The sequence below is a fragment of the Coloeus monedula genome (genome assembly GCF_965178545.1).
Source record: "Coloeus monedula genome assembly, chromosome: 2".
NCBI lineage: Eukaryota > Metazoa > Chordata > Aves > Passeriformes > Corvidae > Coloeus > Coloeus monedula.
In genome coordinates this window covers 25013219-25032901 of record NC_138782.1, presented here as the reverse complement: position 1 = coordinate 25032901, position 19683 = coordinate 25013219, and the positions used below count along the sequence as shown (strand labels likewise).

At 39.1% G+C, this 19683-nt stretch overlaps 1 protein-coding gene across 1 annotated transcript in view; it reads left to right on the top strand.

The window, feature by feature from the left end:
- Positions 1–19683, top strand: part of RPS6KC1 (ribosomal protein S6 kinase C1) — an 86252-nt gene that overhangs the window by 54653 nt on the left and 11916 nt on the right. The window contains exons 10-13 of the mRNA XM_082276838.1: positions 1868–1915; positions 3476–3608; positions 11654–13231; positions 13503–13592. Of these exons, the coding sequence (XP_082132964.1) occupies positions 1868–1915; positions 3476–3608; positions 11654–13231; positions 13503–13592 (1849 nt within the window). The remainder of the gene's footprint in view (positions 1–1867; positions 1916–3475; positions 3609–11653; positions 13232–13502; positions 13593–19683) is intronic.

Below are 19683 nucleotides of genomic sequence, written 5' to 3'. Positions count from 1 at the left end.
TGAAGTTGAAGGTGCTTCTTTTAAAGACTATTGTTAACTAAACATTATTGCCAAACAGATGGAACGCATTCACCAGCCTGATGTTTTTAGGTCTAATTATATTATCACCAGTCCTGTACGGCTCAGTTGAAGAGGTGTATCCAGAGGCCAATTTATAATCATTTAGCCAACACCTGTTTGGGAGATATTGACAGTCAAAGGGCACATTTAAAAAAAAAATCACATATGTTCTCGTATTTATTGCCTCAATGTGAACAGTGTCTAGTTGCAAACAAACTTGGGAGAAGAGAAAGGAGAGTGATTGTAAACACATAGAGGTTTCCAAACCATTTTAATCTTCTTTTGGCACCTCTTGTAAAGTGGCTTTTATTTTTTTTTTGTTGGTTTTCTTTAGTTGGTCAGTGTGGTTTTGGGTTTTTCTTAATTTTAAGGTGTAAACTTCTTAAACATCTTAAAACATCTGTAAACAAAACCAGTTTCACAGTTGTTATTTATGGAGCTAGTTTCCACTGTTTCTGGGAGCCCTAGGTAAGAGGCCTTAAAAGTTGTTTGGCACACTCAGCGGTCTGGGCACACTTGCCTTTCCATACCATGCCCTTGACATGGTAACTGTGTGTCACTCCTTTGTTAAAAAAATCTCAGTGGCACCAACTTCTGTTGATTTTTTTTTTTCTCTCCCCGAATATCCAGAAAAGCTTTTAAAATTGGGTGCAACCCTAGTAAAAGAGGGGGTCTTTGAGATGGGGAAGAGTCTGTCACTTCATTTGTTTTGCTAAAATATGTTGAGAGAGAAATGATTAGAAAAGACTTCAGTTCTCTTTCTCATGTTTGAGATGCAGTGGGGAGAGAAGTAGGTTTTGAATGCTACCATCCCAAAGAGCAAAGGTTTCTTCCTTTTGGAGACAGCAGAGCATGGCTGCATTGCTGCCCCTCTGCAGCAATTGCAGCAGGGAGGTAAGGGAGCCTGTGTGTGGTGGTGTCCTTTGCCACCTGATGATGCCATGTTGCTCCTGACATTTCATTCCTCTGCAAGAAGTCTTTCTGGATGCAATGCTTGGTCTTCACTGCACCTTGTCTGTTCACTTGGAGTTGCTGCATCTTGTCTGTTGAATTTAGAATTTGGTAATCCCAGTGCCAGCATGGGAAAGAAGCCTTTTAGAGGTATGATTTTTGCAGCCTAAGTATTTTGGTATAACTATATGAATGTTTATACTGGAAGTTTACAATGTCTGCTGTAAGTAAACAGTGAGGGCACACTCTTGTTCTTGTTCTTGTTCCTACAGAAGATTGAGCTTGTGCTTATGCTGCTCGTGGGGCTGTCTTGCAGCTGGAGCTTTTCAAGCACATCTGTGTTCTTAGAGTTTGAAAACAGTTAATTCCTGAGTCGGGTGACTTGAAGGCAGAGGGTTCCAGCTTTCTAAAGATGCAGTTTCCTAAGTGTATATACACACATATGTGTCCTTTTGTTTGTTTTGTTTTCAACACATAAACAAATGGAGCTCGCTAAGAATGTAGTTATTTAGTGCTTCTCTCATTGCTGTGTTTGAAGTGCTTTCAGTAGAGGTGATGCACTGCTAACAGAGATGCTCTTTGCAGCTGTAGGTGTTCTCTCTGCAGCAAAACCATCCAGACTTTTCTCTCTAAATAAATCCCATTTTTTTTGTTGTTACCCTAATTTTAGTGGTCTATATCCTCAGTCATTTCTTTGCTAGAAAAAAGACTGCTTATCAAGTCTGTATGCTGCAGGGGTTTAATTTTTAAATTGCTTGTATCTCTGTAAGAATATTCAACATTAGATTTAAGAACTATGTTTTGTTAGCTTACACATGTGAATCTTAAATATTTTCTCTGAATACTTTTTGCTTAGGTTTTGCTTGTAATGGACACCAGAACACAGCAGACTTTTATATTGAAGGTGAGTAAAATCTTTTATTATATGACCTCCTAAATTACACCAGCACACAAAGATCAGCTTACAGGTAATTTATAGAGGTATCCCTGCAATATATTGTTATTATGTATTATTATAATACATGTTAAGTGCCCTGGAATTCTTTTTGTCAGTATTTGGTTGCATTCGCATCCTTTCTCTCTCACATCCCTAGTGCTCAGATGTGCTGGTTTAGTCACCTGAGTTGCCTCTGGTTATTGAAACCAACACCTTTGCAGGCTTTGGTAAAGAATCACAGATTGAATGTGCTGCTTAAAACATCTGTAAAGCCCTGGTGGCTCAGGGCTTCTGATGAACATGAAAATTCTGCTTAATCCAAGCACATCCACTCCTGTTTGTGTTGGTCTTCTTTAGCTGAAGAATATCCTGCTGGCCAAAGGGGTTCTGAATGAAATGTTCAACTAGTCTTCCTCAAATTTGTTTCCTTATGTTTTACATCAATAGTCTGAGATAACAGTTTAATGTTACTAACCAATTACATTTGTGAACAGTTATTTGGTCAGAATAAAATTTTTCACATTACTCTTTTATGTTTCAGAAAGTGTTCAGATCAAGACCCCAGTATGCTCAGAGCATCTGTGATGCTGAGAATTAGTTCAGTTATAAGTATTGTTTTTGTGACCACTTACTTCAGGCTCCCCTTGACATGAATTCCACTGCTAATGGCGGGAAGGATTGAAAAAATGCTGTGTCCCAAACGTGAATCTCTAGTTACTTGTTAACATTTTGTAACTTTGCTTCAGATCTGGCTTACAGCCCACCTTAACTTTCTGCATCAGCCTTTGAAATTGTATATGCAGGATACAGCAAACCTGTTTGTTTCTGAGAAAGGTTTATTTGTGAATATTGTATATTAGAACCTCACATTATCTACTGGTAGAGTAACATTGAATTTCCCATGTAACTGCCTATGTTTATCAATATTGTAATAGGTCACACTATTGACATAATTTTTTTTCTCTTTCTCTCTCCCCTCCCTTTCACCCTCCCGCATCAATTTTTTCACTTCTGGCAACTTCATCTCTGCACTACCTCCCAAAAATCATTGCCTCTCAAGGAGACTAATCCTTTCCTTTCTTTTTTATTGAGGTGGTTGTTGTCTTTAGTAAAGTAAAATGGAAATGTGAGGATTACCTGTGAGGCGAAGGCATTCTTTTGTCTTTAGGACTTGAATTGAATTTTTTTAATAGTGTCTTTTGGTCACACACAAAAATAAAATTTTAAAAAAAGGTCACAGGGAAATAACTGAGTGTCATCCTGATGACTTAGTTTGAGAGAGATTCTAATAAAAACATTGACCCATGTAATTGATTTTAATGGCAGCTTTGTGCCATCTTCTGTTCTCTGGAAATGCGCCAGATGCCATCAGCACAGCCTCGGGGGACCGAGGGGCATAGAGCAGCAGATGAGTGGTTTCTCTGAAGCCCAGAGTAACTCGGATAGATTAGTTTGGTTGATAAACACAGAGCACAGCAGGCTCCAAAGGCAACTGAGGGTACAACTGACCTTTTTGTTCTCTGTCAGGGTCTAAGGAAAAGTAGTGAGTGCAGCAGGAGCAGAACGACCATCATCCCCCGCTGCGTGCCCAACATGGTGTGTCTGCACAAGTACATCATCTCCGAGGAGTCTGTCTTCCTCGTCCTGCAGCACGCAGAAGGTTTGTCTCTCCTTTAAGCATATTGTTGAAAAGAGTCAAAGGCTTTCAGTTTTAATCAATGGTGCACTTCATTGTCAAATTAATCTCTCATACATCCAGTTAAAATATTTTCAGTGTGCCAGGGAGATGTCATGTAAGACACCCCACTCCATTCCTCTGTCCCTCCCCCTTTTCCCCTCTCATTTTGGGCTGGATCTGATTCCTGCTTCAAATGGCCTCAAATCCTGATGGGTTACTTGAATTGTATGTAGCAATATTGAAAGCTTCCAACTGTTTATTTTCTACAGGAGAGAGAGTGCTTTGACTGCAACAAAAATCTGCATTATTTACAGTTATTTCTCAGAGATAAAGTATTTGGCTACTTTCGTAAACTTTGACTAGTAAGTCTTTTTAGCATCTCTAGTTAAAATGACAAGTATTTGCACAAGAATTTAATAGCTCTGCTAAAAACCATGAACATTTTCCTGTTGGTTAATATTGCACTGATCTGGATTTTTAAGAAAATAGCTAGTGGCATCACACAAGAGTTCAAAGCAGAACCACAGAGTTGTGCCTTCAAACTATTTATAAAATTCCTGTTAAATGTACAGGGAACAGGTGGCACAAAATAATTACATTTTGATTCTTTTGTCTAACACCTGGATTTAAATATTCCCTAAATGTAATTACCCATATTTGTTTAGAATGAGTGCAGAATATAAATTTTGGGATTGCTAATAGTTCTTTTTTTTAGGAAATGCTAATAACTCAGGCAGAATGGATGATGTGAAGGAACTAAGCTGACTGATAGAGAAGATAATTTTATTGCATTGAATATTACTTCTTTTCTCCGTAATAACTTAGATTTTGGCTTTTTCATGAACAATTTGTCATATGAGGCCAGTTAAAGTTAGCTTTGCAACAGAAATGACTGTTCCTGCAATGTGTGACTCGGTTTTGCCATGAACACTGATGCATGAAGAAAAGTCTCACTTTACAGTAGTGCCTGATGGTGATCTTGGGAGTTTACAGTGCTGCTCTGTACAGTGCTACTTTTCTCAAGGTGTGTGTAGTAATACACAAGGTAATTGGGAGATTCTCACCTGGACTGCAATCTACACATAAGCTGGTACATTTTGTCCAGAGAAAAAGTATTTTTAAAAGCCTACGACCAAAGAAACCCCAAAGCAAACAAAAAACCCCACCCACAACCTTTGCCAGATATCAGCTGCCCTTAGGCTAGCATAATTACATAATTTAATACGCTCTTCGTAATATTTCTGCAGTTTCTGAAGCCCTGCAGTTTTGCTCTTCTCTTTAGGATGGATGTTCTTCCTCAAGAGAGATGGAAGAGTGAGTGGAGTAGTAGTGGAATTTCATGGGTGAAGTGGTCAGATTAAGAACAAAAACTGTAAGGAAGGCCAAATGTGAGCAGTTGACAAGGTGATCTCCTGGAAGTGTTAATTGTATTGTGATAACAGAAAAACAGAGACACTGACATCAGAGCTCTTTCATTTTCATGAACCTGCTTTCTGGGCTCAGAACAGGCAAAGGGAGAGGAAGAGCGGTAGATTCTGCTGTAAAGAGGAGTAGCTGGGGTACACAGTGATGAGTAAATTTCCTGAAAATATATACAGTAAGTGTTTTGCAGGTGTAGGGCCTGATCCCAAATCCTAAACTGGGGCAACAACCAGTGCACCCTGTCCTATGAGGCTGATGCTGGAAAGTGATTCAGGAGAAATGCTTCTAACTCTGTGTGAATAAAGGATACTTAAAAATTGGACTAAAGTTATGCTGCACTATATGCAGTGACTAGTCTTGGTCACCCCACTGATGATGGTCTTGATTAGATCAGTCTTATGTTAGTAGCACTCATCCTTTAAATTAGAAGGAAAATAATACCAGAAATCCCTATAGACAAATCTTTCTTAAAATTTCATCCATCTCAGACCAGGTATAAATAGAGAAGATGCTTATAGTTAATGTTGGGAAAGGATAAAAAATTCTAGGACAGTACTTTTTAAGTGATAGTCTCTTAAAATTTTATTTCATGACCTTATGAATGCTCTTAACATTCATAGTCCAATTAATTCTATTTCAATAAGAAAGAAGATTCTGCAACTCAAATTTATAAATGGTGTTAATTTATGCTAGGTATGTTAGCTACACCATTGTGAGTTTGAAGGGTAAAATACTAATTTAAATGGGCAGTGGCTTGTAGTGTAGCAAATTCAGGTTTTATGCTATGAATGGACCGTGTGTGTTTGCTAAGCAGCTCACTTTCCTGTTCATAGTAGATTTTAACTGTATTAAGTGCAGCACTGTTGGGTTTTGTATGGAATTCTGAAAGCTTGACCACAGACTCAAGAAGAAGACTCTCTTTGTTTGTTGGTTTGTTTGTTTTGGTAAATCGTGATGGTGTTACATGCTCAGAATTGGTGAATGATGTCTTGGGTTCTCTTGCAGATGTTTCTCCTGGCCACAGTGAGAGGCTTCAAGGATGCATCAGAAGTACAAAAGTCCATAAAGTTATCTTGTAGCTTTGTTGCAAAGCACTTGGCAAGTTCTAGTGTGGGAGAGAGCCAATCTGATGTTAATAAGGCCTCGCTTCTTCCTGGCACTACTAACTACAGAAATTTTAGAAACAGATGCTTCAAAAATAGGCTGGGGGGCTTCCATGGGACATCAAAGTTTAAGTGGCTGTTAGAAGCTGTCAAATCTCTTTAAGCATAAACAAGCTGGAGTTCCTATCAATCTGGAGAGCACTCAAGAAACTTCCTGCTGAAGAGGCTTGCTGCACGCAGCAATTGATAGACAACACCACGGTAGCGCTCTGGCTTGCAAAGCTGGGGATTTGTTGTTAGGAAAGGAGATAATGCTAGCTGTAAATATTTGACAGCAATCAGAAAATGTAGGAAAGGTGATATGCTCCTTGGCAAGTGACTTTTTCAGGAGGCTGCTTTGGAATAATAGCTTTTGCTCCAAGTGCATTGGGAAGTGGGAGCTTTGCCTAAACTAGCGAACTTTGCAGCAGAGCTTCACCAGCAGCACTGGAAATACAGAGCTGCAGATAGAGGACTCTGGTGCTTGTAACTACTGTCATGTTAGAGATTAGGCAGGAGATCAGCTTCCCATTCATGTGGAGCTGCAGCTACACTGTGGCTGCCATTGGGATGCTGTGGAATATTATTGTTGTTGTGCCATGGCAGTGCCTGTGTGTCTGCTTTGCTTTTGGCCTAGGAACTGTGCAAGCCTTGTTTCATGTAGCCATTGCATTGACATGGTGAAGTTTACCAGTAGGCTTGTCTCTCTTGAAAAGGAGGCCAGTGATTCTTTGAAAACCATAAAATGGTGCTTTTTCCAGCAAGGAAGGGTATTAATTCTCATGAGGTGCAGGGTTTAGGGTTGGTACTCCTGGCCATGCACAAATTCTTGGGCAGTGACCGAGAGAGCTGGGCTCAGTTTTGGAGAATAATTCAAGTGCATGTCTTTCAGTACTCTCTCTTTTTCTCCCCTATCAGATTACAGTTATTTGGAAGCCTGGGTTGTTCACTTTGACTCTGTTTGGGATTTCCTAAATACAGCGACTGCTGCATTCTTAGCTGAATTCCAGTTCTGTGGGAATTGGAGTACTTCATCCTTGGGAATAATCTCATGGGCCAAGCTAGCAGAAGCTATTGATTTATTTTGGAATAGGTCTCCTTAGCCAGCCAGTCTTTCAGGATGTGAAACTGAAATGGGAAGCATCTGAGTACTGGGTGAGGAAAAATCCAACTGGTCATGAATTTTTTTCTCGTCAGCTGGAAAATAAAACATGTTTAGGAGACTAAATTTGCTGACCTGTTAGGTTTCATTTTGTCCTGTCATATATAATATATAGTCTCTGTATTTTCTTTTAAATGTTCCTGCATCAAGTACTATTAACAAAAAGCTGCAGAAATGTTTGAAAGAATATAAAAGATTCCTAGTCAGCTTCATCACTTGATCACTTTAGTCTGAATTTCCTGTTGATTATTTTGGACACTAACTTTTAGATTCTGCCTCTAGAAGCAGAGGTATAAGCTCCAGAATGCTGGAATTGTGGTTAAGTATGGCACTGCTAATAAGAAATTTTTCATTGAATAACTGCAGAAGAATGTGGAACTTGATGATTTTCATGTGCTTATAAAACCAGAAATGTTCAACTAGACTGGCTATAGAATCAGTTCATGGTAGAAGAAAACGAACTTAATTAGTTATGTTAATAATATAGTTCTGAAATTAAGCACTAATAAACTTGAGCTTAATAGTGTAGCTGTTATAGTTATTTAGTCTGTTGGACTATTTGACAGTGACTGAAGCTTACTTGTTTGGATTGATTTCTGTAATTTTAGTTTTTATATATTCCTGATACTATATTAGCATGTCTTGCTAATGTGTTTTCTTGATCTCACACAACACATGGGGAGAGGGGGAAAAGATTATTAGTATGTCATTCATAAAGGCATAATTACATACGCAGATACAAATATCACTTTTGTTTGACCCTGGATTGGACGTTTTCAAAAAGGAATAAAATTGTTGTTTTTCACTATAAAACACAGTTATTGAATGGCACTTATTTACGTATTTCCACTTGACCAGGAGGCCACTCTTGAAATATTTGTATGTTAACATATTTGGACATAATTTTTTTGGTTTTTTTTTTTCTTTTTTTCTTTTTTTGGTGTTTTTTTTTTGTTTGTTTTTGTTTTGTTTACTTGTGTTTAACTCTTAAGTTGATGTTGCAGTAAGTAGTAATTTCCACTGTGGTTTCTAAATACAAGCCATTAATAATGGGCAACTTCTTTTTGAAAACTAAGATAATAGATTTGCAAAAACAAAATGAGTTGTTGCAGTCCTCCCTGTTTTCACAAATGGACAGTGGTGAATTCCTGAACACTGTAAGAATAAAGAGATTTCCTTTTTTTGTCTTTTGCAACTTTTATGTTTAGTGAACCTCTCAAATCATCCAGTGATTTTTTGTGGATTTTTCAAGTATTGATCCCAACATATCTCTTTGTCCTTCCTTAATCCTTCTTGGGTCTCCCTTCTTAAGCTGCAGTAAAACTTCAGGTAGAGGCCCAAATCTAGTGGAGGGTGCATGAAATCTTGGATAAAGTGAGGTGGAGAGAGCAGAAGACAGGAGTTGTCCTGAGAGCAGCTTGATGTGTCAATAGGTGAAAAACTTAAGTTGGATAATTCTCTCATTTTTCATACTGCTGGCAGCCCAGCCCCTTCTTATCTTAGCACAGGGGTACAAAACATTTAGGTCAGTGAGAGCTGTTCAGGTGTTACATGTAAAAGGACACTTGGTGTCCAGTAATGACACAAGAAAAAAAGATGTGACAAAAGATCACAGGAATAAGGTTTTGAGCTTTCTGCCTCCTTGGGTCAAAGCTAAAGGCAGGCCTCTGTTAGAAAGACCTTTTCTTACTACTTCCATCTGAGGAAGCACTGATGGTGCTCATATTTGCATTAAAGCCATGCCTGGAGGCTGGTGGTGTTGTGCCAGGCACTTCCCAAAGCTCCAGAGATCTTATGTGAGTCTTCATGAGTCATGGTCTGTGAGCACGCTTTGAGATTTGTGTTTTCATAAGAAATTTGTGAAGCACAAGTAATAAACACTAGTAATATGTAGATGAAAATATTTAGCTTGTACTAATTAATCTAATGCAGGTGGGATGGGGAGACTATATAATTTTTTTATTAAATAATGTGTTTTATTAAATGCAGTACGGGTGTGGTTGTCAAATGAGATTTTATTGTTTGGTATGAAAGGGTCCTCAGTAATTCCATGCCTAGTTAATAAACTGGGCAAAGTTATTTTTTTATAGTACTTGAAGGAATTTAATTGAAATTTTAAAGGAAATTAATTGTTATGGATAGAAGTGTGAAAAAGAGGATAAACTCTTTCACACATATATAGAAATTATGTAAGATCTCACACTCTTTCTCTTTTCTGTTGTTTCTTATCTCTGCCATTTTATAGCAAAAATATGAATAAACCTAGAAGTGTAACATTAGAAAAGAACTATTGGTGATTATGGAATGGACAACTTTTATTTTCACCAAATCAGCTGCAGACCAGTAATCCTGAAGTCCTGTGCAAGCTGCTGGGCTCAGAGGGCAGGGTGCCTTTGCCCTGCTGAGCTGCTGTGCCACGTGTTGTGTTTAAAGCAAGTGGCCTCACTTGGGGAGCCTGCCCGGGCTCCCTGCTTCTCCCTGGGGTGAAATCCTGCTCGTGAGGCAGCTCTGGAAGGGCCAGGGCCCTCGGTGTCACCAACACAGGGCCTCGGGTCACTTGTGCCCAGGCAGGCTCAGAGTCAGTCCCTGCCCTGCCTCGCTGGGCTGAGGAGCTGCTGCTCTGCTGGGGGGACTCAGGGGCTGTGCCTTGCTGCTGTGGCAGGGCACACTTTGGGGTGCATGTTTTGGATGCACCTCTGGGGTAAGTATTTAAAGTGCTTATGCCATACAGTGGGCAGTATAACAGTTCTTGTTCCTTTCTCTGTGAGCGTTGCTTCCCTTTGCTTCTGTTTGTTTGCCTGCTGTCCTTTCTCATCACATTCTAGAAGGTGGCAAGGGTCATCCTGACCTGGTGTTAAATCCATTTGTAGCTTATGGCAGAAACCATGTGGATTAACAGATCTAAATTGTCGTTTTTACCATTGGACTCAAGCTGTTAGAATTCCCTCTTAGTGTTTTTAATATACTTAGTTTCACCACAACCAGCGAGGTATTTTTTCCCCTTGAAAAACAAGTCTTGTCTTAGCCAGGAGGATGGAGGGCAGGAAAACTCTGCATTATATTATTCAAATTAATTTTTTAAAGTGTCAAGGTTTTTCTGTCTTTGATAAGTTTTTTTTTAAATACCTGGGAGTATAGAAAATCTGTTCCTAGGCAATGATAAATACTTTCTTCTTTTATTGTACTTTTTAAAAGAATTTTGCCTGATACAGAGAGTGTTAAAAAAGCCCCAAACTATTAAAGAATGTATTTTGGAAAAATATAAAGCTGTTTTATCCAAATAAGTAAAAAAAAACCAACAAAAATCCACCAACTTTGCAGATGCCCAGTGGGCTGGATACTTACTTTTTTCTTTTACAAAGATTTGTTAGAAGTCCTGCATTTTTGAGAATTTTTGTATGATCTTTTAAATAGAAATGTCTTGATGGTACATTTTTCCTGAAGTTATCAAAGGAGACTTTCTAACTTTAAGCCAAATTCTTTGGCACATATAAGAGGTACAGTAACTTCTTGAATTATTTTGCTAAAATTATGTTTTGAATTTTGTAAGCTTTTTTTAATATGTGCAGTGTTTGGAAACATGAGGAGTCCTGGTTTGTTTTTTTTAAATGTAGCTTATTTTTGGAGATGTAACTTTCTTAGGTGCTTTGAAGGAACTGTTTGCCAGTGTAACAGAGTATTCATAAATCCTTGTGTGGTGCAGCAAAGCATAAAAAACTTTTTTTGAATTCTAAAATTAATGGGAGAAATATATCAATATTTAACTCAAAAACCCCAACTTCTTCAGAGAGACACAGACCCTGAAAATATCCTGCTAATATGGTAATTTCCCTTACTGACCTTGCTGCTTAGTTTTCAGTCCATTTCCGCTTATGTTGCTTATGAGTTTAGAGCTGTGATACAGAATCATTCAGTGTAGGCAGAAGTGGTGATGGGCACTAAACCATTTGATCTTAGTTTTTACTTCTAGTTTTTACTTCTTTTGAGACAGCAGGTAGAGAGTAGTGACCACTGTGCAACTTGAGACACACTCTGAAATGAGACTTTACAGAAGTTTAAAAACAAAACCCAGCGGCTTAGTCTCAGATGCAGCTCTTTAAATATTTAGGTAATAGTACAAATCTACGTGAAGAGCAAATTGTGGTCCCTGTGATTATTTCCTGCTGAGGTAGCAGATCCAACTAACTGTGGTCATAAGGGTAGAGTGTATAGTGAGAGTGAAGATATTTTCCTGTTTCATAAAAAATTTTCTATTTTGAGTGAAATTGAGAGATCCCTTCTCTTTTTCTTTTTTTTTTCAGGTGGGAAACTGTGGTCTTACGTCAGTAAGTTCTTAAACAGAAGCCCTGAAGAGAGCTTTGAGATTCCTGAATCTAGAACATCCAGTTCAACTAAAATTTACCTGGAGCAACCAACACCTAGTCCTAAAGAAACTGGTAGCAGCACCGATTCCAGAGAAAGCTATGGGGAGAGCATGCTGAAGGTGGTCCCACTGAGGAGCAGCCTGACACCAAGCTCTCAGGATGACAGCAGCAACCAGGAAGATGGCCAGGAGAGTTCCAAGTGGATGGACTCGGCATCCAGCTCAGAAGAGGAGTGCACCACTAGTTATTTAACGTTGTGCAATGAGTACGGGCAGGAAAAAATTGACTCTGGCTCCCTAAATGAGGAACCAGTGGCTAAAGCAGAGGGTGAAGGGCTGCATACCAAAGAGAGGAGTTCCCTGCAGAAGTGCAGTGTTATTGGCAGTGACAGCTTCACCTCCCAGATTGCACCTCAGGAACGAAAGCTGTTCATCGATGATGCTGAGTCCGAAATAGCCAGCCCTACTAGGATACTGGACTCGTTAACTAGGTCCAAGAACAGCCCCATGGAACTCTTCAGGATAGACAGCAAAGATAGCACTAGTGAACTCCTGGGGCTTGATTTTGGAGAAAAATTATATAACCTGAAATCAGAGCCTTTAAAGCCATTGTTTACCGTCCCAGATCATGACAGAAGCTTGGATGCCCTGGAGAGCAAAATGGGTGTGAAAGCTCATGACACTGTGAGCAGGGGTTCAAATGACTCTGTGCCAGTTATCTCCTTTAAGGATGCTGCTTTTGATGATGTGAATAGCATTGATGAAGGAAGGCCTGATCTTCTAATAAACTTACCAGGCATGTCTGATGAAACAGAAGAGCCAGCCGTGTCAAGGCCAACAAAGTTTACAAAATCTGACAGGGACATGTCAGAAGTAAAGTTGTTAGAAACACCTGATGTCTTGCAATTAAATAATTCTGTAGAACCATGCAAAGCATTTGATCAAGAACCAAATCATGTGGCACCAGAAGTGGGTGATCCTGCCCACAAGGAAGCAAATGAGCAAAGCGGTGTCACTCAGGGAGCTCTTGGGACCCTCTTTACATCTGACCAAGAGGTAGGTGGTTCAGAAGACGGGGCTCTGTTTCAAGAGCTTGGGGCCTGCTCCTTAAACATGAAAAGCAAAGAAGAAAGTTCATGTGTTTCCAACCCACTCTCAGGTGCTCAAGAGGTTAGCTTGGACAGAGACATGTTAAGAAATGATGGAGTGTCGCTGTTTTCCAACCAAACTGAAGACAGCAGGAAAGAGGAGACAGACTCGGCTTTGTCACCAGCAGCTGAAAGTAAAAAGATTGCACCAAAGAAGGAAGACAAAACAGCAGGAGCAGGACAGAAGGAAATACATCAAATTTTTCAGGACCTCGATGAGAGATTAGTGCTAACCTCCAGGTTTAATATCCCAGAGGATTGCATTCAAAGATGGGCAGCTGAAATGGTGGTAGCCCTTGATGCTTTACATAGAGAAGGAATTGTGTGCCGCGATTTGAACCCAAACAACATCTTATTGAATGATAGAGGTCAGGAACTTTTGCAAATGCATTTCTTTTTATTCGCTGTTGCTTCCAATTAACTGAGTAGGCGTTTTATCTTGTAATTAGTATCTTCATTTCCTGTCTAGAGCTTCATTATCAGTGCAGCAAATTCACCCCCAGTAATAGCTTCTAGTACTTAATGATGCCATTATTCTTAATGATACTGTTTTTAGCTACAAAAGGAGTAATTACAGTTCACTTCTGCAGAAAATGGAAGGGAAAAATGTTTTGATTTCTCCTGTCGTTTTGTTTTTAGGACACATTCAGCTAACGTATTTTAGCAGGTGGAGGGAGGTTGAAGATTCCTGTGACAACGATGCCATAGAGAGAATGTACTGTGCCCCAGGTTAGAGCAATCACCTACAATGTTTCACTTGGAAAGTAGATTAGCAGCTTTCATTTTCTCATGGAGTCTCTGTAGCAAACAGCTTGAGATCATGCAATATCTGAGTTTTCTTTGCTTCTTTTCCATAATGTCTTAAAAAGCTACAGGGCTCATAACTGCTTTATTGTTGAACTGTGGTGGTGTTTGTTATGTCATTTCCATAACGTGTAATTGTACTGAATGTCTTGTTTAAGCAAGTTAGGAATGTTGTGTTTTCTTGCAGTTATTTCCTATGTCTGAGTACATCTTGGTAACTGAAAAGAGCAAGTGAGATTGAAAAGGTGGCACTAAGACCCTTAAAAATCAAAAATTTATACATGCAAAGGACATGGGTGGTGGGGGGAGAACCACAGAGGTTTGAAAAATACAGCCCTAATAGGCTCAGAGATGCCTCTGACATTTTTGATGAGCTACAGTGGGCTTTGAAATAGTTTAGAGAGCTCTTTTCTTAGAACCGCTTTCATCAATCATGAGGGTGATAAAATCAATATCTCTTGGGTTTTTATAGCAAGGATGGCACTTGAAACTGAGCCCTCCCTCTTTTCCTTTTCTCTATTTATTTTCTGCTAATATAGCTGTCTGTGATTTCTGGCAATGACAGCCAAAAATCAGGTGTTTCACACACAGCTTCATCTTTTAAAAATTTCATAGCTAGCTTATAAAAACTGTGTTTAGAGTTGAAATTACTACGTTTTTATTCTGACTTTGAAATGCCGGCATAACTTTCTGCTGAGCGCGTGGTCTGGCCAGTTATTGCAACTTGTCATGCAGGTAGTCCTCAAGCTCAGAGTCTGCAAATGTGCTCAGAAAAATTCAGAATTAGGAGTTACCAGCAGTGGAAGTTCTGAATTTGGTTTGGCATCAGGTGTTTGTTCTGTGTTTTTGTTCTGCAAGTGAAATGCAGTAAGGAACTGTCTCTCTGAGTAAGGGTGGTAGGGTCTCAGCAAATTTTGTATGTCAGCTTCTTGAGATAAATAGAAAATAAAATCTCTTCTGCTCTGGTGCAAGTCAAAAGGGCAGGTATTACAGAAAATAATTCTTTTCACCTATCAAAGTAAATCCAACACCTTCATTCTACCCTCATGCCACTTTTATTCAAGAACAAGATAATTGGGGAATCCCAGCAATTACTGTGTTTGTTAAATAAATGGTTGTCCAGGTTGCCAACATGTGTGACAACTTGTTAGAGAGGTGTTTTCCTGCGTCCCTAACCCAGCCTTGAACAAAGCGCTCCCCAGTTGAGCTGTAGCAAAGATGGAAGTGCAGCCTTTTCCCACCCTGTCATCATTAATGAGCTGTGAAAGTCAAAGCTTAATTTTTCTGTACTTTAATGAGGATCCAAAGAGAGGCTTTTTTTGCCCCCTAAGCCCCAACCAGCCAACTCCTGCAGTAATTAAGTGTTTAGGGAGCAGTTGAAATAATATTTAGAAGTCCCCAAATGCAAGAATGAAGTTTTCCCCACCGTCATTATTTCCACCTCACAGCACAGGTGTGGTACCCATCCGGGCATTTCTTGCTGAAGTTGCCCTCCCCTCTCTGCCCTCTCTGCCCTACCCCAGGCTGCGTTTGCTTTGTGTGTCTGCAACTGGTGAGCTGCAAGGTGAAGATTTGCAAATGCAAATATTAGATACATTCAAGGTGGATGAATTGGCATTGCTCTATGATTCTTTCATATTTCTTGATCTTAATGTTATCTCTGTGAAGCATGCTTGTACTTTAGTGTAGCTGTTGCATGTTCATTTTTAGGTAGGAGAGTAATACTTGGTATAACTTAGCAGCATGAAATATATTTTGGAGCCAAGTGCCATTCTGTTATGAGTAATGATTCAATAATGGTGTATAGCTGAGTCCAAAGCAGCTTTCTTAGGGCTACTGCTGCTGGTAAATGTGGCTTTAGAACTTTTGACCAATGTTTGAAAAAATAATTGTGTTAATAGGATTTCTCTAGGTTCCAATATTACAGGAGAAAAAAAGCTTAATTTGGATGATATATATTTTTTTTCATTATGAGGAGTGTGCCATGTCCCTGGAACCCCTTTATCATGAAAGCATTGCTCCTCAAGCTGCTTCTTGGAATAAGGATTTTGAAATTGTATTTGTGCTTCAGTTTAGTACACTAGGAACAAGTTTTGAGGTTTTAATACTATTTTTCAGTTGCTTTTTAATATAAGTGTTTCTCACAACTTGGTTTTTTTTTCTGCTGAGGGAAATGCTGTAGTTTTGTAAAGGTGAACAATTACCTTCCCAAAATTTTATCAGGTCTTATGATTTCTTACAATAATAAAACACCATGTCTAAAGTAAGTGACTCAAAGGGAGTCTTTATCTTGTTTTGAATTTTCCTGGTGTTTTCAGGATTATGTGCTGTGTTGCCCTGCCTCTGGGTACTCAGCCTTCCCTCTTCTTTTCTCTCCTGGCTGAAGGATGCAGTGAAACTTGGTTTGTAAAAATTTTGTGTTTAGCTTGCTGTGTGTTTTTAGCAGAGTTGGAGTTACAATAGATTTGGATATGATAACTTGTATGCAACATGATTTCAACAATTTAGTATTTAAATAAGTGCACTCTTTGAAAGTAGGCAAGAAGGGGAAGGTGTCTATCAATAAACCTTGCTTTTTAGGGTCTGCTGCTGGAGACTGAGAACAGATGATGATTCTAGGGCTGTGGTTCTTTTTCTGCATTGATTTTTGAGGAGCAAATTTTGGAGGCAGAACAAGGAGAGGATGAATGAAATTTAAACAGATTGCAGGATATCTTCAGTTTAAAATAGGAAATTGTGTTGCGGAGTTATGTGAAAGTTTTAAACGTGTATTTGAAACAGTTGTAGCTTTTCAACTGATGAGGTTTCAGATGTTGCTTTTCTACAGTGTAAGTTATAAAGTGGTTTGCAGTGAAGGGCATGAAGATGTATTTAAATCTTAAGTCATTTTATTTGCTGAAGGAAAAACATGAAGTCTAAATTTTACAATTTATATATTGAGACCTAATTGCTGGACAGGCGACGGGTAGTAATGTATTAGTGTGGAAGCTTTTCAGAGCCAGTGGAGAATAGAGGTCCACCTACATGGAACTTGTTTGCAGGATCTTGGATTTTGTGTTTAAGGCTTTCTGTACACTAGAATGTAACCTTGCATTAAGGTAAAGCAAGGCAGCGTTGGTACAGAAACAGTGATCCTGGTGAAGCACAGGGACTTGCTCGGCTCCTGTTGTCCTACGAAAAAGTGGAGAGGCAGTTGGACTGCGTATGTCAAAAAGACATTATGCAGTGCATATATAAAATAACAGAACAACTACAACCATTATAAATGCAGAAGTGTCAGAAAGTTGAGGGAAGGGAATAGTTTAAAAAGCTGCATCCCGTTCCCTGCGAGCAGCATAATTAGTTTTGTGTGAAATAGCAATTGTCATTTTGCATCGTGTGTAAGTTGCGAGCAGGGCTGCATCTGCTGCAGGAGTGGCACTTCCCCGCAGCCGACGGGAGGTGGCATTGTACCATTAATGGATGCTGCTGTCGCACTGGCTGCCCCTAATTTGCTTAACTTCTCCTACGAACTGGAGACGGAAGATGCGGCTCATTTGTAATGATTTGCACATCAAGAATTGTGCTCACAAGCTCAGAGTCGTGGTGTGTTATGGTGCTGTTGAGTCTGTTGGTGTGGCGGGGTCACTCTTTACTGCTGTGTAGTTCTGCTCAATTTAAAAAGACAAAAGTTCCTGCTGAACCGACTCCGGCACCAACAAAGCTGTCCGCAGATACTTAAAAGTAGTGCCTGTGCTATACTTTGATTAATGGCCAAACTAAATCTTTGCTGTTCACCTATGATAAGTGAAATGTTGTTTCTCTAATTCACAAGGGAAACATTGGATTATAAATCATACCATATAAACTCACCACCACTTCAAGTGAAACTGTGGGGGTTTTGGCCAAGAATAACCTATTTGCTTTTAAAGAAGAAATTAAGCACTTGTAACTGAGAATTTCTGCTGGGTTAATATGGCTAAGGTGACTATTGTGAGGTTTATGTGTTTTGTTTCCTGTAACTTTCTTCCTCTTTATAGTAAATCTGTTTTCTGGACATTTTAAAGTGTGCTGAGCAGCTGATGTCTGAATACAAAGTTATTAGCAGATCAGATGAGAATGATTCACTTCTGTTTAAACAGCCCTTTGCTCTCCATGCCCCCTGAGAACTCTTATCACATATTTGTCCAAAAAATCCCCACAAAAACTAACAAAAAATCCCTTGCTTTATCCACCTGCCTGGTGGCTGATAATATCAGCAATGTATCTCTTTATCTCTTGGTTAATGTGCCTTGGTATTCTGAAGGGGGGAAAATTCCAGTAACAGATTCAATTTACATGGACAGAAACTTGAGCAAATGCCAGCCTAGCAGGGGGGCCATTATTCTGCTCTATAAATAAGTTTAAAAAAGAAACACACACACACACACAAACCTGTGAATCAACATGTTTTGGTCTAATTGAGGGAAAAGAAAGATAGATGAATTTTGAAATGCAAATTATCACCTTCTGTTATTTTAAGTATTGATTTTGCCAGCATTGTGATCTTAAATATAAAGAGTTGTTAACTTTTAAATACAGTAATAGTTGTATTCCATTCTCGACAGTCACAATTTAAAAAATCAAATTGGTAACTTTTTTTTAAAAAGAGACCCTTCTCGGCATGCTTAAGACCTGTGAGAAAGACAGAATGGTCTGCAGCCATAGCCTAGTCAAGGCTGTCTTCAGCTGAAACAGATTTGAGAATTTTCTCATGAAGAGAAATCCTTAAGTCTAACCTGTGAAGTGTCGTTGTAGATGCAGTTTGCTGGTCTGACATCTTGTGTAAATATGATGTGTGAATGAGATGTTTTATTTACACTCCCCGAGTTCTTGCTCCAGCAGTGAGGATGCTTTCTGTTGCATCCCTGTAGTGTTTTTGGAGGACGAGGTTTCAGAACTGGGCTGCCTTTAGAGTCTTTTTTCTTTCTTGTTTAAACAACAAGTTTTTGCCAGACTGTGTTTACTAAAAACTGGAGATTTGCTGCTTGAGATCCTAAAGCCAAAGGGAGCTTAGCTTCGTAGAAAATGTAAGTAGGAAACTGGCCATCAGTAATGCATCGTATTATTCTGATGCTTTCATAAGCTGTGTGCTATAATCAAGCCTTATTTACACAAACTAGCCTTCACAGAAGCCTACACATAAATATATGGTAAATTTGGTTTTATGTAATCTGCTGTTACTTGTACACAGTGCAAAACCTAAGCAAAAAGAAGGCTTTGTGCGTGAAGGGTTTTGTTCCCAAAAAACCAGACCAAAATGTTTCAATGTGCAACCTGATTTTTGTACTCCCAAATGAAGATGTCAGTTCTGCTCTTAAACAATTGAAAATACAGATGCAAATTGCAGTTGATCACCTCAAATGTGTGGCATGAAAATAAAAATTGCTAGTTGATATTATTAGCCTGCATGCTATAATTTTTATTTACTGAATAAGGAAAAAGATTATTTGCCTCTGTTTACCAAATAGACGTTTGATGCTGGAAAACCTGCATGTTATTTGTGTGTGTGTTTGTCAGTAGGAGTTTGCAGGCACTCATTAAATCTGCTATTCTGTATTATAGTAATTTAATTTGAGTAGATTATTTAAGAAGCAAAATAACTGTGGTAGATTAAAGTGCCATTGACCCTGAGAGGTGTCGAGGGGCAGGCTGGTCTCGTGGTTATAGTGTAAGACTGGACTTCCTGCTTTTTATCTCTGACTCTGTCCTAGATTTTTGTGTGACATTAATGTCTCAGGATTATCCTAAAAAGAAAAGAAAAAATCTGGATAGGTGAAGGAGTTTTGGGCATCAAAATCAGAAGCTTGATTTGAAAAGCCCTGGCAGTAGGAAATAGGATTAAACATTAACATGAAAAATATATGGCCGGTGTGAACAAGGTCTGGAAGTGCAGAAAAAGTACTGATTACTGGGAGTAACAGGTTTACAACAAGCATTTGGGGTGGGACAGCTCTCTAGAGACACCTGAGTGTTCCACAGAAAATGACAACTGACT